Source organism: Aquarana catesbeiana, linkage group LG05, assembly GCF_042186555.1.
Source record: "Aquarana catesbeiana isolate 2022-GZ linkage group LG05, ASM4218655v1, whole genome shotgun sequence".
NCBI lineage: Eukaryota > Metazoa > Chordata > Amphibia > Anura > Ranidae > Aquarana > Aquarana catesbeiana.
The window spans coordinates 54,937,632-54,949,948 of NC_133328.1; the positions used below are offsets into that span (position 1 = coordinate 54,937,632).

At 44.5% G+C, this 12,317-nt stretch overlaps 1 protein-coding gene across 6 annotated transcripts in view; it reads left to right on the plus strand.

The window, feature by feature from the left end:
- MLLT10 (MLLT10 histone lysine methyltransferase DOT1L cofactor) overlaps positions 1-12,317 on the plus strand; it is a 294,670-nt gene that overhangs the window by 228,689 nt on the left and 53,664 nt on the right. For all 6 annotated transcript variants that reach the window (XM_073629758.1, XM_073629760.1, XM_073629754.1 and 3 more), the window contains one exon: positions 3,333-3,450. In XM_073629758.1, the coding sequence (XP_073485859.1) occupies positions 3,333-3,450 (118 nt within the window). The remainder of the gene's footprint in view (positions 1-3,332; positions 3,451-12,317) is intronic.

A 12,317-nucleotide genomic window follows, 5' to 3' on the forward strand; every position in this document is an offset into this window, starting at 1 on the left:
CTTTTATAACGTTTTTTCCTCACAGGATTTCAGGTGCTCTTTAAATACACTTTTTTTTTTTTTTTTCCCCCGATATACAGTATTTCTTTGCCACCTCTTGCCTTTTCTCACACTTACTTATTACTGATATTTTTGTCGTCCCTCCAGTGTGAGCACAGCCCAGCTGCCCTTAATTGAACTGGTTTCATTTTTTAAGAATGACTTCTTTACTGTAGTGCACAAGTTGTTTCTATTCTTGACATAGAGCTTGCACTATGACAGACACAGGAATGTTTCTTAGAAAGGGATCGGTGTGTGCAGCCAAGAGGATTTTTTTTTTTTTTTTTTTTTTTTTTTATTGCAGCGGATTATGCAAGACTTTTGGCTGTGTATGTTGGAGGGCTCATTTTCACGTGTTTGGCACAAGTCCCAGCCCCCGGCCTTCAGAGCCATGGTTAGCGACATGAATGAATACAAAGTTTTCAAGAGCCGTTCAGTAAGTAGGGCTGGGAAGCTGCCAAATATGCGGCTCCTTATTTGGGGTCAGGGCAGAGCACCTATTCGCCGAACTGCCTATTGTGTTGAACACATCCTTCTTTTTATGCTTCCTCCCTCCCCTTGAGGAAGAAGCGAAGGGGGGGGGGGGGGGGTTGAGACACAGAGCCAGGCTCCATACACACACAAAGAGGAAGTTATTGGATAGTACGCAGATTTATTTAATTCATCAGCGACGGTGTGCAGCTCAGGAAGTACGTCGTCATGCGGATTGAAAGGTGTATCTTAAAGCTGAAGGCTTTGACCTACACAGCCGGCTTGAGATGTACAAGGCCAATCATTTGAGAGACATCTGTTGTCTACCTGCTTTTATGTTCTAAATGGTTTAATAAGATTAAATAATTAGCAGGATAACCACATGGTCACCAAGTGTCTCAGTACTGCCATTGACGGGGCACTTTAGGGGTGAATAGAATCCTTCATACTGTGTAATTACTTTAGTTCTTTGGCTACACCCCAGTATTCCTCTGTTCAAACCATTTAAACACATTCTGCATTGCATTATCCTGAAGGATGTGTTGGCTGTAATTCCGTTGACACCGATTATTTTTTTCCCTGGCAGTGGCTTGTTTTCCTCCGGTTTATGGACTTTTAAAGAGCTGGTAATTCTGAAGCACAGGTTGCTGTGAGTTATATGATTGAAGACCATCTTGAGCCAACATTGGTATTTCATTTTTTTGTTGCTGCAGGCAAGGTAAATCCCAGGTTGGCATCTTGTAAACCCTGGGTACATCAGTGGCAAGTTGTATACTACGGGTTCTACTCAACTTCTCTGACCTTTTCAAAGCCAAGACATTGGATCCTGCTCCCTGATGAAATCTAAATTTGAAGGACAAAAAATGTAATCTATTGCAGCATACCAATCCGTAGATCTGGTGCCTGCATAATATACAGGAAGTGTGTTACGAACCGTATTGGAAGGTAAAAAAAGACAAAAAAAAAAACAAAACACAATTTAAAATACACTTTAAGTCCTCATGCACACGGACGTTTTTACAGCTGCTTTTTTGAGCTTTTTTTGCAGCTTAAAAAGGCCTGTCTATGTTAGTCTATGGCTTCATGCCCACCTAGGCGTTTTTAAGCTGTAAAAAAAACCCAGGACCAGTGGGTTCTGAAAGACGTTTTTCAGCTGTAAAAACGCCCTAATGCTGAAAAACGCTGAAAAACGCTCAAAAACGTCATTCACCAACGTTTTTTAGCGTTTTTGATCCATTGGAAAAAAAAAAAATGTGGAAAAAAAAAACGCTCAAAAACGCTAACGCGGAAAAACGCTCAAAAACGCTATTGCAAAAACGCTGAAAAAAGCTGAAAAAAGTTAAAAAAAATCACTGCAAAGATACTGGCGTTTTCATAACGTTTTTTTAACAGCCTGTGTGCATGAGGGCTAACTGTCCTCCAGGTTATTAGGAGGCATTTGTTAGAATTCACAGGATCCGGAGGAGAACCCTAGTGCTACATTTCTTTTGTACACAAGCATCAGCTGTTGGCTGTACATAGCCTGCATATCTAAAGTCAATTTTTTTTTTTTTTTTTTTTTTTTTTTACAGAATGGAATTGTTTAAACCCCAGACATGTTCTGTTTATTGTTTTTTTTTTTTTTTTTTCCTTTCTTATTCCGGGGTTTCTCCTTCACTTCTTGACTGAAGACACAAGAAGGAAGAGAAATCTCTCAAGAATAAGGAATTTCCTCTCTTTGGCAGTTGTCACCAGAACAATTCTACCCATTTGGAAGAATTTTCCTCTCCTTCTGTTCCAGGGACAACTCAAAATTTCAGATTTTTTCCCCACTTTTAGTCTCTGTGGAAGTGGTCTTTAAATTGTGGCCCACTGACCAGATGTGGCTTTTTGTTTGCCTTTATCTGGCTCTTGGGGCACTATGCCATCCACTGACCCTAATGACGGGGCGCCATTCCTCCCATATTCCTTAATGATGGGGCACAGTTTACTCTCACTGACACCAGGGTGTTTTCCAATCCCACTGGTCACAGTCTGACCCCTCTAGAGCCTCAAGGACAGTAAACCGGCCCTTTGTTCAGGAAGTTTGGATTCCCCTGAGCCTGAGCCTGAGCTGTTTTGTCTCTTATGTTCTCCCTGTACAAGGTCATTTAAAATATTCTTGTACGCTACAACCATTGGCACGGTGCTCTTATTGTATTTTCTACCACTAAACAATAAAAACCCTTCACATGCTATCCAAATTTTTAAAAAATGCCATTAGATACTTTTAAGTTGAAACTGGGCCTCTGAGTACTAGGGAGAGAATATTTTGATGATGCATGCTGGGCCCTGTGAACATTTTTATGTTTGAATTCACCAGCACTAAAATGTGTCTATTTGGTAAAAAAAAAAAAAATCCTCAGTACCTGAGTATTTTGAGTCATTTTAATAAGAAGTGAGTTGTTTTGTATTTCAGGTCAGCTCAGTCTTGTTTTCTCCCCTGGATTGTAGACTCCAAAAAATGCTAATTGAGATGCAGTAACCTCAGCCTTCAGGACCACTTCTGTTATTTTCCATTGCTTCAGGTTTCCTCTGGTGAAAATTGCCCAGAAACCCCCTTTTGGAATCTATTACCTTGTACGTTATGAGAGAGCTTGCTGAGGTTGGTTTTGGATGGTTAGATTTACTCAGCTGCAGATTTGGACAGAAAGCGAGTGGAGATAATGACCATGTCTGATATTGGCAATAAACCACACAGGAACAGGACAGCAAATCCATGAATTAGAATTTTAGGAAATGATTCCTTTCAGTTAAATGGTTTGTGATACTGTTAGACCAACCTTTCTTCTTTTTATTTTCAGGTATCATCTCTTCCAGGATCCTTAATGACCGTTACGTCAACTCTTCTCAGTGGAAACAGACTGAATCCAACCTCTTCTGCTGGATCCCTTGTAGCGCCAGCTGAAAACAGCCAACCAGGTAATTATAATTATTACTCAAGACCTTAAATTGACATCACAACTGCTAAACTAATATTAAAGGACAGCTTGCATTGTGGCTTTGCTATGCTGTCTTCAGGTATATTCCCCCCCAGGGTGACTGCATGGTGTTTTTATGGTATATTGGTCTTCAGGTGGACTTCCTTTTGAGTGATTTGTTTTTATCCTACTGTCCTACAACAAACTGTTAAAAAGGGCTCTTACTGTGGAAGCTGTGCACAATTTGGACAAACAAAGGACTACATGCCAGTATTGTCTATAGGCTCCCCGCAGAGGGTCTTTTCCCTAGTACTGACATACCGTGCTTTAGGCAGGGCTTTGTTTCCTCATATCATAGCTGCTCTGCTGATGCCTGGCGATCTGATACGGTCCCACACTGGGCTGTTAACGGCGGCTTCTCTGTGTAGGCGGGTGCCGAAGCGGCAGCCGACAACGGAAGCCCAATAGTAGCTGTATGGGTGACATCACTTCCCAGGCATTTCCCAGCCTTTGTCGGCTGTCTCCTGCACAGAGCTTCCACCGCTGGAGACTGGACCCGAGCGGCTTCAGAAAAAGTATGTAAAGCGATTTTTGCTTTACAGGGCTAGATAGGTTAGTCTTAGATTGTGGCTGCAAGTAGATTTAGAGACTTTAGTTTTAGGCTAAACTTCCACTTTAATGGCACCGCCACGCATTTAAAAACGCTGTACGCGTGGGTGTGGGAACCATTGCCCCATGTGATTTCCCAGCTGCTGCATTTTGAAAATAGTGCAGGAACTTTTTTCCCTGCTTGAAATGCAGACACAATGGGCTGCCGTGCCCACGCAAATGTGTCCTGCAGAGCCACAATAATGTGAACCAGGCCTTAGTCCTATTATGTTGTAGCTGAGTTCACATAAGGCAGAACTGAACTGTATCTGAGCACCACAAACTGAAAATACTATTTAATTCCTTTTTAATATGTACCCAAAACTCGCCCATGCATCCATGTCTCTCATGCTTTATTTTGCTGAGAAATCAGTTTGAAAAACATCCCCCCTATCATTTCTATGATAAGGCTTACCTATAGGTACTGTAAATATCTCCTAAACGTGCGCTGTTTAGGAGATATTGACTGTATATGCAGCCGATGACGTCATTGACGCATGCTCCTTGAAGGAACAGCCACCTGTGCCGTTCCTTCAGAGCCCTGTGTTGTGACCGCTGGCTCCCATGTGCATGCGCAGGAGCTCCATCACGCGGCTCCGGCTAGTCACACAGCTGGAGTCCGTGGACCTGGAAGAAAGATAGGTGAAGATGGATGCGGCCTCCAGCAGTGACGACGAGGGCGTTTCCAGGTAAGTTTCAGATAATGTGCTAGTATGCGTTTTATAGTACCAGATTTAGCACTCTTCAGTTTTAGTAAATCCACCCCATGGCCTCTATGATCTTGCCATCAAGTTCCCAATGAAATAATGATTTACCTCTTCCTGTTTGAGGTTTATCCAAGTGATCAATGGTGTGTATGTTGAGAACTTCCAAACACGTAATAAGTTAGATGTAAGATGACCTTTCTCCGCTTATCATTGTTGCATATCTGGACACCTTGTGTTTAATCTGCTCTCTCCTCTTTTTAGTATTTATTGTGTAGCAGTACTAATACCATTTGACAGAAGTGTGATCCATTGTGGTGTATTCCCTGTAGGTGTCCTTTACAGACTGCAGCTGTTTTGTCTCTCTAATCTCTGGGGCTGAAACTTAAAAAACTATACGAGTCCATTTATTTACATGGTGTGAGAAGTTGTGGGGAGATGTGTGCTTTGTCTTGTGAATTTTTAGTTTCGCAGAGATGCTTTATCACCACCATATTGAATATTTTGAGACGTGTCTGCCGCCTCCAGCACCAACTAAATGAGATGGTTTTGTTTCTGTCCCTTCAGGAGAAGTTTGTTGAGGCTTTTTGTTGACAAGTCCTGCTAGCCATTAATGTTTGTAGGAGGGGGGCGGGGGTCTGCCAGTGTACCAAGAATGGATCAGTCATGTCTTTGCCAGGCAGGGGTCAGAGGTCCTCTGACTCACAATGAAGGGAGGATAACCTTGAGAGGGGCCAGCTAGGGATGCAGCTTTTGTTACTGGCTACAGGCAACATTCCCAACTCTCTTGCTTGTTCTGTTATTGTAGTAGTGGGATTATCATCATTGTATATTTATCGAAGAGGAAACTTTAGTGTATTTTTAAAGAGTTATTGTCGTAATATTATTCTGAGTTGTAGATGGTCTTACTTAGGTGGCTTTCTGTACTTTGGGCTATCAAGCCTCCCTATTCAGCAACTTTATAGGACAAAAAAATTTTGGTCGGTCAAGTTTGTAGACTTGAGCTGGCCATAGATGATACAATTTTCTTTTCGGGGGGTGGGGGGCATGAGGAGCTGTCCCTGCCGGGAAAACATAACTATTATTCCTAGTGGCTATAGCCGCTGGTAATAATCACATGCTAGAAGTCCAACATGCAGGTTGTACCCAAGTTGATCAATCGCTTGCCTATACATTAAATCTTGGTCGGTCCCCGCTGAACTGGCCGAGATTTGGACGGTCTATGGCCAGCATTGGGATTGGAGAACAGTAGAGCACAAACACTGGGTAGGAAGCGCAGCAGACATATGTAATGGGTACCTCATGCTCCTTCCATTAGCATAGGAAATTGTACATAGCTTTTTACAGTGAGCGAAGTGTAATATAGCTGACTTGAACATTCATGGTCGGTGTACCTGAACCGATTACCAGCAGTAAGACATGTTGTATGTGGTGGCTGGACCTAGGAATCTGTTAGGGTTTTTTTTTTTTTGCGTTCAGAGAGCTGGAGAAAAAGAGCTGGAGGGAAAAAAAGCGTATGGCCAGCTTTAGGCTCCAGTCACACCCAGGGGATTTAAATCCTGGGCAGAATCGGCGCAATTCCAAATCGCAGGACGCATTTGCAATGCCGTTACTTCTTAACTGCACTCCAATCGCGGTGCGATTTTTGGTTCACGGTAAATTGCTGCACGTTGTGGCACGTTGCGATTTGTCACACCCAGGGGATTTAAATCCTGGGCAGAATCGGCGCAATTCCAAATCGCAGGATGCATTTGCAATGCCGTTACTTCTTAACTGCACTCCAATCGCGGTGCGATTTTTGCTTCACGGTAAATTGTGGTACGTTGTGGCACGTTGCGATTTGCCGCGATTGCAGCAATACAGGTGCCATTAAGAATCAATGACAGCACAAACGTGTCCTGTGTTTTGCCGTGATTTGGAATTGCAGTGATTCAAATCATCTAACTGTGAATGGAGCCTACGAAGACTGTGCTATTGGTAAAGTGGTGCTCCACCCAAAAGGGGAAGCTTTACGCGTTTGCTTCCTCCACTCCTCCCCCCCCTCCACTGCCATATTTGGCACCTTTCAGGGGGGGGAGCGGGTACTTGTTTTTGACAGGTACCTGTCCCCACTTCCAGGAGACCTCACCACAGGTAGTTCGGCCCTCCTCCTTTCCCTGCCGCAGGCCATTTAGAAAGCATAGCGCGCGTGGCACATGCGCAGTAGGGAGCCAGCTGTGAAGCCACAAAGCTTCACTGCCGGTTTCCATTACAAGGAATGGTGGCACCCAGGAGCCGATTGAAAAATCAGCTGGGGTGCCAACATCGTGGGACCCCTGGACAGGTAAGTGTCCTAATATTAAAAGTCAGCAGCTACAGTATTTGGAGGGGGGTAGGCTGAAGCTACTTTAATTCAGTGCAGCCATATGCTACAGAGCTCCTTTCATATCTAGCCGGTGAGACTATTTCCTGAAGCCCACCTCTACTAGATGTGTCACCAGTCATATTCAGACTTTGAGTCTGGGAGGAACGTCCACATACAGACACTTTGATAGAACAGGTTTTTTATACATATGAGAGATCCTCGGGAACCAGTGAAAGTGTTTGGGAATATTTTGTTACAATGCAAGAAAAAGGTGTTCCCAGATCACCAGATTAATAAACCATGAAGTCCTGAAGCCTACCTACAGCAGTGTTCCCAATATGCATCTCAAAGCATGGTTTTAGCTGGTGTGTGTCCCTTTAATTCCTGCAGCCTGTGTCTTATTCACGTCCCTTCAAGCTTCCGTCGTCCTTCAACAGTGGACAGTAATGCAGGATTGCTGGCCACATATCCTCACACTGGATGCTTCTCATCCTCAGAAAGGCCGGAGCCTTTGCTGTGCCTCGGTGCAGAAAGCGTTAAACAGAGCAACACATTGGGATTTGCTGTGATAAGCATACAGATTAGCTGTTCACAGCTGTGATTCATTACTTTCACTGGAGAAATGAGAAGTGGCAGAGGGGAGGAGTGCCGCCAATGGGAAGCACACTCCTCCGCTGTAAACACACTGTACAGGAACATGATAGAGGCCTAGCTCACTTCATGCTGTACAATGAGTGGCCAAGAGCTGGAATGCATGCATTAATATCTGTGTGTCCAGGTAGCTGACGGAGTACAGCACTGCAGACACTGCTCCCAACATGTACAGAGTTATGCCCTGTACGCATGATCTGACGTTTCCGACGGAAAATGTGCGATCGGAGCTTGTTGTCGGAAATTCCAACCGTGTGTGGGCTCCATCGGACTTTTTCCATCGGAATTTCCGACACGCAAAGTTTGAGAGCTGGATCTAAAATTGTCCGACAACAAAATCCGTTTGCGTAAATTCTGATCGTGTGTAGACAATTCCCACACACAACGTGCCACACATGCTCGGAATCAAGCAGAAGAGCAGCACTGGCTATTGAACTTCATTTTTCTCGGCTCGTCATACGTGTTGTACGTCACTGCGTTCTTGACGTTCAGAATTTCCGACCAACTTTGTGTGACCGTGTTTATGCAAGAGAAGTTTGAGCCAACATCCGTCGGAAAAAATCCATGGATTTTGTTGTCGGAAAGTGCGATTGTGTGTACAGGGCATAAGAATTGCTCATATTGGTGGGTCAGTAGTCTGCACTGTTGATTTGCAGTTCCAGAATCTTTAGCTACAGTTACCATCACACATGGTGCACATGTTTGTCTTTCCTATTTTGTATAAGGTTAGCCAATAGCCATACATGGGTAGAATTTAATTTAAACTTTCGAAAATTCAGAAAAATTGTTTATTAGAGCATGCATTCGTACCATCAGGTATTCAACAAATTATTGTTAGGAAGCCCTTAAATTTTTGTTTGATTTCCACGCCTATGGTTTAAATTTTAACGTTTGATTTTGGGATGCAGGAAAGTGATGTAATGTGTGTGCCTGTGACCCTACCAAAAAATATGTATAAAATGAGCAAATGTTCTTGACAGACAGTAAGAGTACTTCACATGGTACTGATGTGTGAATCAGTATTCCAAAATTTCTTGCATTTATTCCATGCGTATTTGCGCATACACAAGTAAAATAAACTCTTGCGCTCAGAATGGAATTTTAACCTCTTCAAATTAACATTTTGTGCATGCATGTATTTGCACACATATATGTGCGTATGCGCACACAATACTGACTAGCAACTCAGATTCCTGGGTTTGTTTTCTGTATTTTTACTCATTTAATCGCAGATGTGTGTACAGGCACTTTGAAAACAAACTGAATTTAGATCAGTTTAAAAAAAAAAAAAAAACACCTGTATACTTAAAAACAAGTTCTTAGGCAGCAGTGTGCAAGAGGCCTAAGGCCAGGGGCGGCCCGTCCATAGAGGGGCGCCCGGGCGCCGCCCCCCTCCTGTAGTCACCCAAAAAAAAAAAAAAAAAAATACGTTTTAAAAAACGGCCCCTTTAAGAAAAAAATAAATTAAAAAAATGTCCTTTAACTAAGTGCACTGTGGGAAGCGCCACGTCAATGCAATCACGAGATTGCAGATGTGGCTCTTCATTTGCGGGCTTTTAACCCGCCTTGCGGCGCAGTCGAAAACACTGATTAGCTTCCGCCCGTAGAATCACTACGGGCGGGAGCATTGTGGTTGAAATTTCACTGTTACTTCCGGGTTTCATGAAACCCGGAAGTGACGTTTGCAGCTCCGTTCTTTGCATGGAGCGGAGCTGAAAGCATGTACTCTGGGGGTGGGGCGCTGCACGCTGTTTCTAGCCATAGGAAACAGTCATGTAAAACTGTGCCTCACTGACTGGTACAGCAGCTCCGCCCATTCCTCTAAGCAGATCCATGTCGGGACTCGGGAGGAAGAAACTGGAGTGGAGGAGAAAGTCAGCCAGGTCAGTCCAGTGAAGGGGGACAAACTATCCCCCTAGTGAGATGTGCAGACATTGTCCCCATGTCAGGAGAGCCATTACTGGAGGCACTGTAAGTCCAGACTGAGAACACTGAGCAGGGAGATGGAATTGACTGAAACTAAGAGCAAGTGAGTAATACTTCCACCCCATCCCTCTGTCCCTGATCCCATCCCTCTGTCCCTGATCCCACCCCACCACCATTCCTCTGTCCCTGATCCCATCCCTCTGTCCCTGATCCCATCCCACCCACCATCCCTCTGTCCCTGATCCCATCCCACCCACCATCCCTCTGCCCCATCCCACCCACCATCCCTCTGCCCCATCCCACCCACCATTCTTCTGTCCCTGATCCCATCCCACCCACCATTCTTCTGTCCCTGATCCCATCGCACCCACCATCCCTCTGCCCCTGATCCCATCCCTCTGCCCCTGATCCCATCCCTCTGCCCCTGATCCCCCATCCCTCTGCCCCTGATCCCCCATCCCTCTGTTTCTGATCCCCCATCCCTCTGTTTCTGATCCCATCCCACCCACCATCCCTCTGTCCCTGATCCCATCCCTCTTCCCTGATCCCCCCCCATTCCTCTGTCCCTGATCGCATCCCACCAACCATCCCTCTGTCTCTGATCCCCCATCCCTCTGTCCCTGATCCCACCCACCATCCCTCTGTCCCTGATCCCATCCCACCCACCATCCCTCTGTCCCTGATGGGCTGTGAGACAGATTGTTGTGTCATTAGAGTCCTGTGTATAATGTACAGCCTGGTATATGATGCACAAAGCCCTGTATATAATGTAGAGCCTGGTATATGATGTACAGAGCCCTTTGTATAATATACAGCCTGGTATATGGTGTACTACAGGGGACGGAGTGGGTGGATTCTATACAGGGTGGGGCTTATGAGAAGTGGGAGGGGTCAAAAAGGGTGGGTCTAGCGCCCCCCCATGTTAAAACTTCACCAGCCGCCACTGCCTAAGGCCCCTTTCAGATGGAGCAGAATCTGTCAAGCGGATCCCCTGCTCAGCAGGGGATCTCTCTGCTGATCCCTGCTGAGCAGGCAGATGACAGGTCTGTGTCCACTCCGCTGTACAGAGTGGACACGCACACAGCCCGCTGTTCTTTATGGGGTGGTCCGATCGAAATGGACTGTTTCCATCCAACTGTTGTCCGATCTGCCTGACTGATGTGGAACGGATCCCCATCTGTCTGTTTTTAGCGGACAGGATCGGATCAGATGCTGGCGGGTGTCAACAGGCACATATCCACTGACATCTGCCGCTCCATAGAGAACAATGGGTGGTCCAATCAGGTCCACCTGAAAAACAGACAGGCAGACCTGATCGGTCCGCTGGTGTGAAATTCGACCCATGTATGGCTTGTGGCTAGTTTATATTCACACGGCCTTAAGAATTTTACATACAGGCAAGGTTTTTCAGGAACTAAAGTACCTGTGTAAATGATCTAGAGCTGCACGATTAATCGTTAAAAAATCACGATCTCGATTAAACCCCCCTCACGATCTTAGCCCAGCATTTTCTCGATTCATACAGTGCAGCGCTGTTCTCTACTCACTCACAGCTGTCAAAAAAAAAAGCCACAAATGTTTATGAACATTGTTCAGCACTGGGAGATAACTATAAACAAAAGTGTCTTTTAGTTCTTTTAGCTCAAAGGGATGAACTTAGGTCCGTAAATGAAGTCAGTTTAACTACTTAAAGTGGAGTTCCACCCAAAGATGGAACTTCCGCTTTAAGTGACAGTGACCCCCTGACTTGCCACATGTGGCATGTAATTTTTTTTTGGGGGGGAAGCAGGTACCCTGTTTTTAGAGGCACCCAGCTCCCACTTCCTCCCCTGGCGCCAGAAGGAAGATCACCTCTCCCCTGTCCCTCCCTACAATCTCCTAGGACATGTCACAGGTCCCAGATGATTGCCCGGCCCTTCGCAGCGCGGCTCTCGCATGTTACAGTTAGAATGCCGGCACCACAGAGAGGAGAGGAGCGGGGCTTCATGCGCCCACATCGCTGGACCGTGGGACAGGTAAGTGTCTGATTATTAAAAGTCAGCAGCTACACTTTTTGTAGCTACTGACTTTTAAATGGGCGCAACTCCGCTTTGAAGACCAACCCTTTTTCTGACCCTTGTTGCTTACAAGTTAAAATCTGTATTTTTTGCTAGAAAATTACTTAGAACCCTCAAACATTCTATATATTTTTTAGCAGAGACCCTAGAGACTAAAATGGCGGTTGTTGCAATTTTATATGACACACTGTATTTGCGCAGTGGTCTTTCAAATGCAAAAAATACATTTAAATGAATTAAAAAAAAAAAAAACTAAAAAATAACGTTAGCCCAATTTTTTTGTATATTGTGAAAGATGATGTTACGCCATGAGAATCGTGATCCTTATTATAAGAAAAAAAATCGTAATTCACATTTTAGCCAGAATCGTGCAGGTCTAAAATGATCTGTAAAATGCTAACCTTGAAATACTTTTTCTAATGCGTAAAATTGTAGCTCAAATATTCCATTTTAAAAAAAAAAAAATGTTCACAATGCCAGAATACAATTTTTGTATCTGTGTATGCATAAAATGCATGTCTTCAGATGAAAATATTTA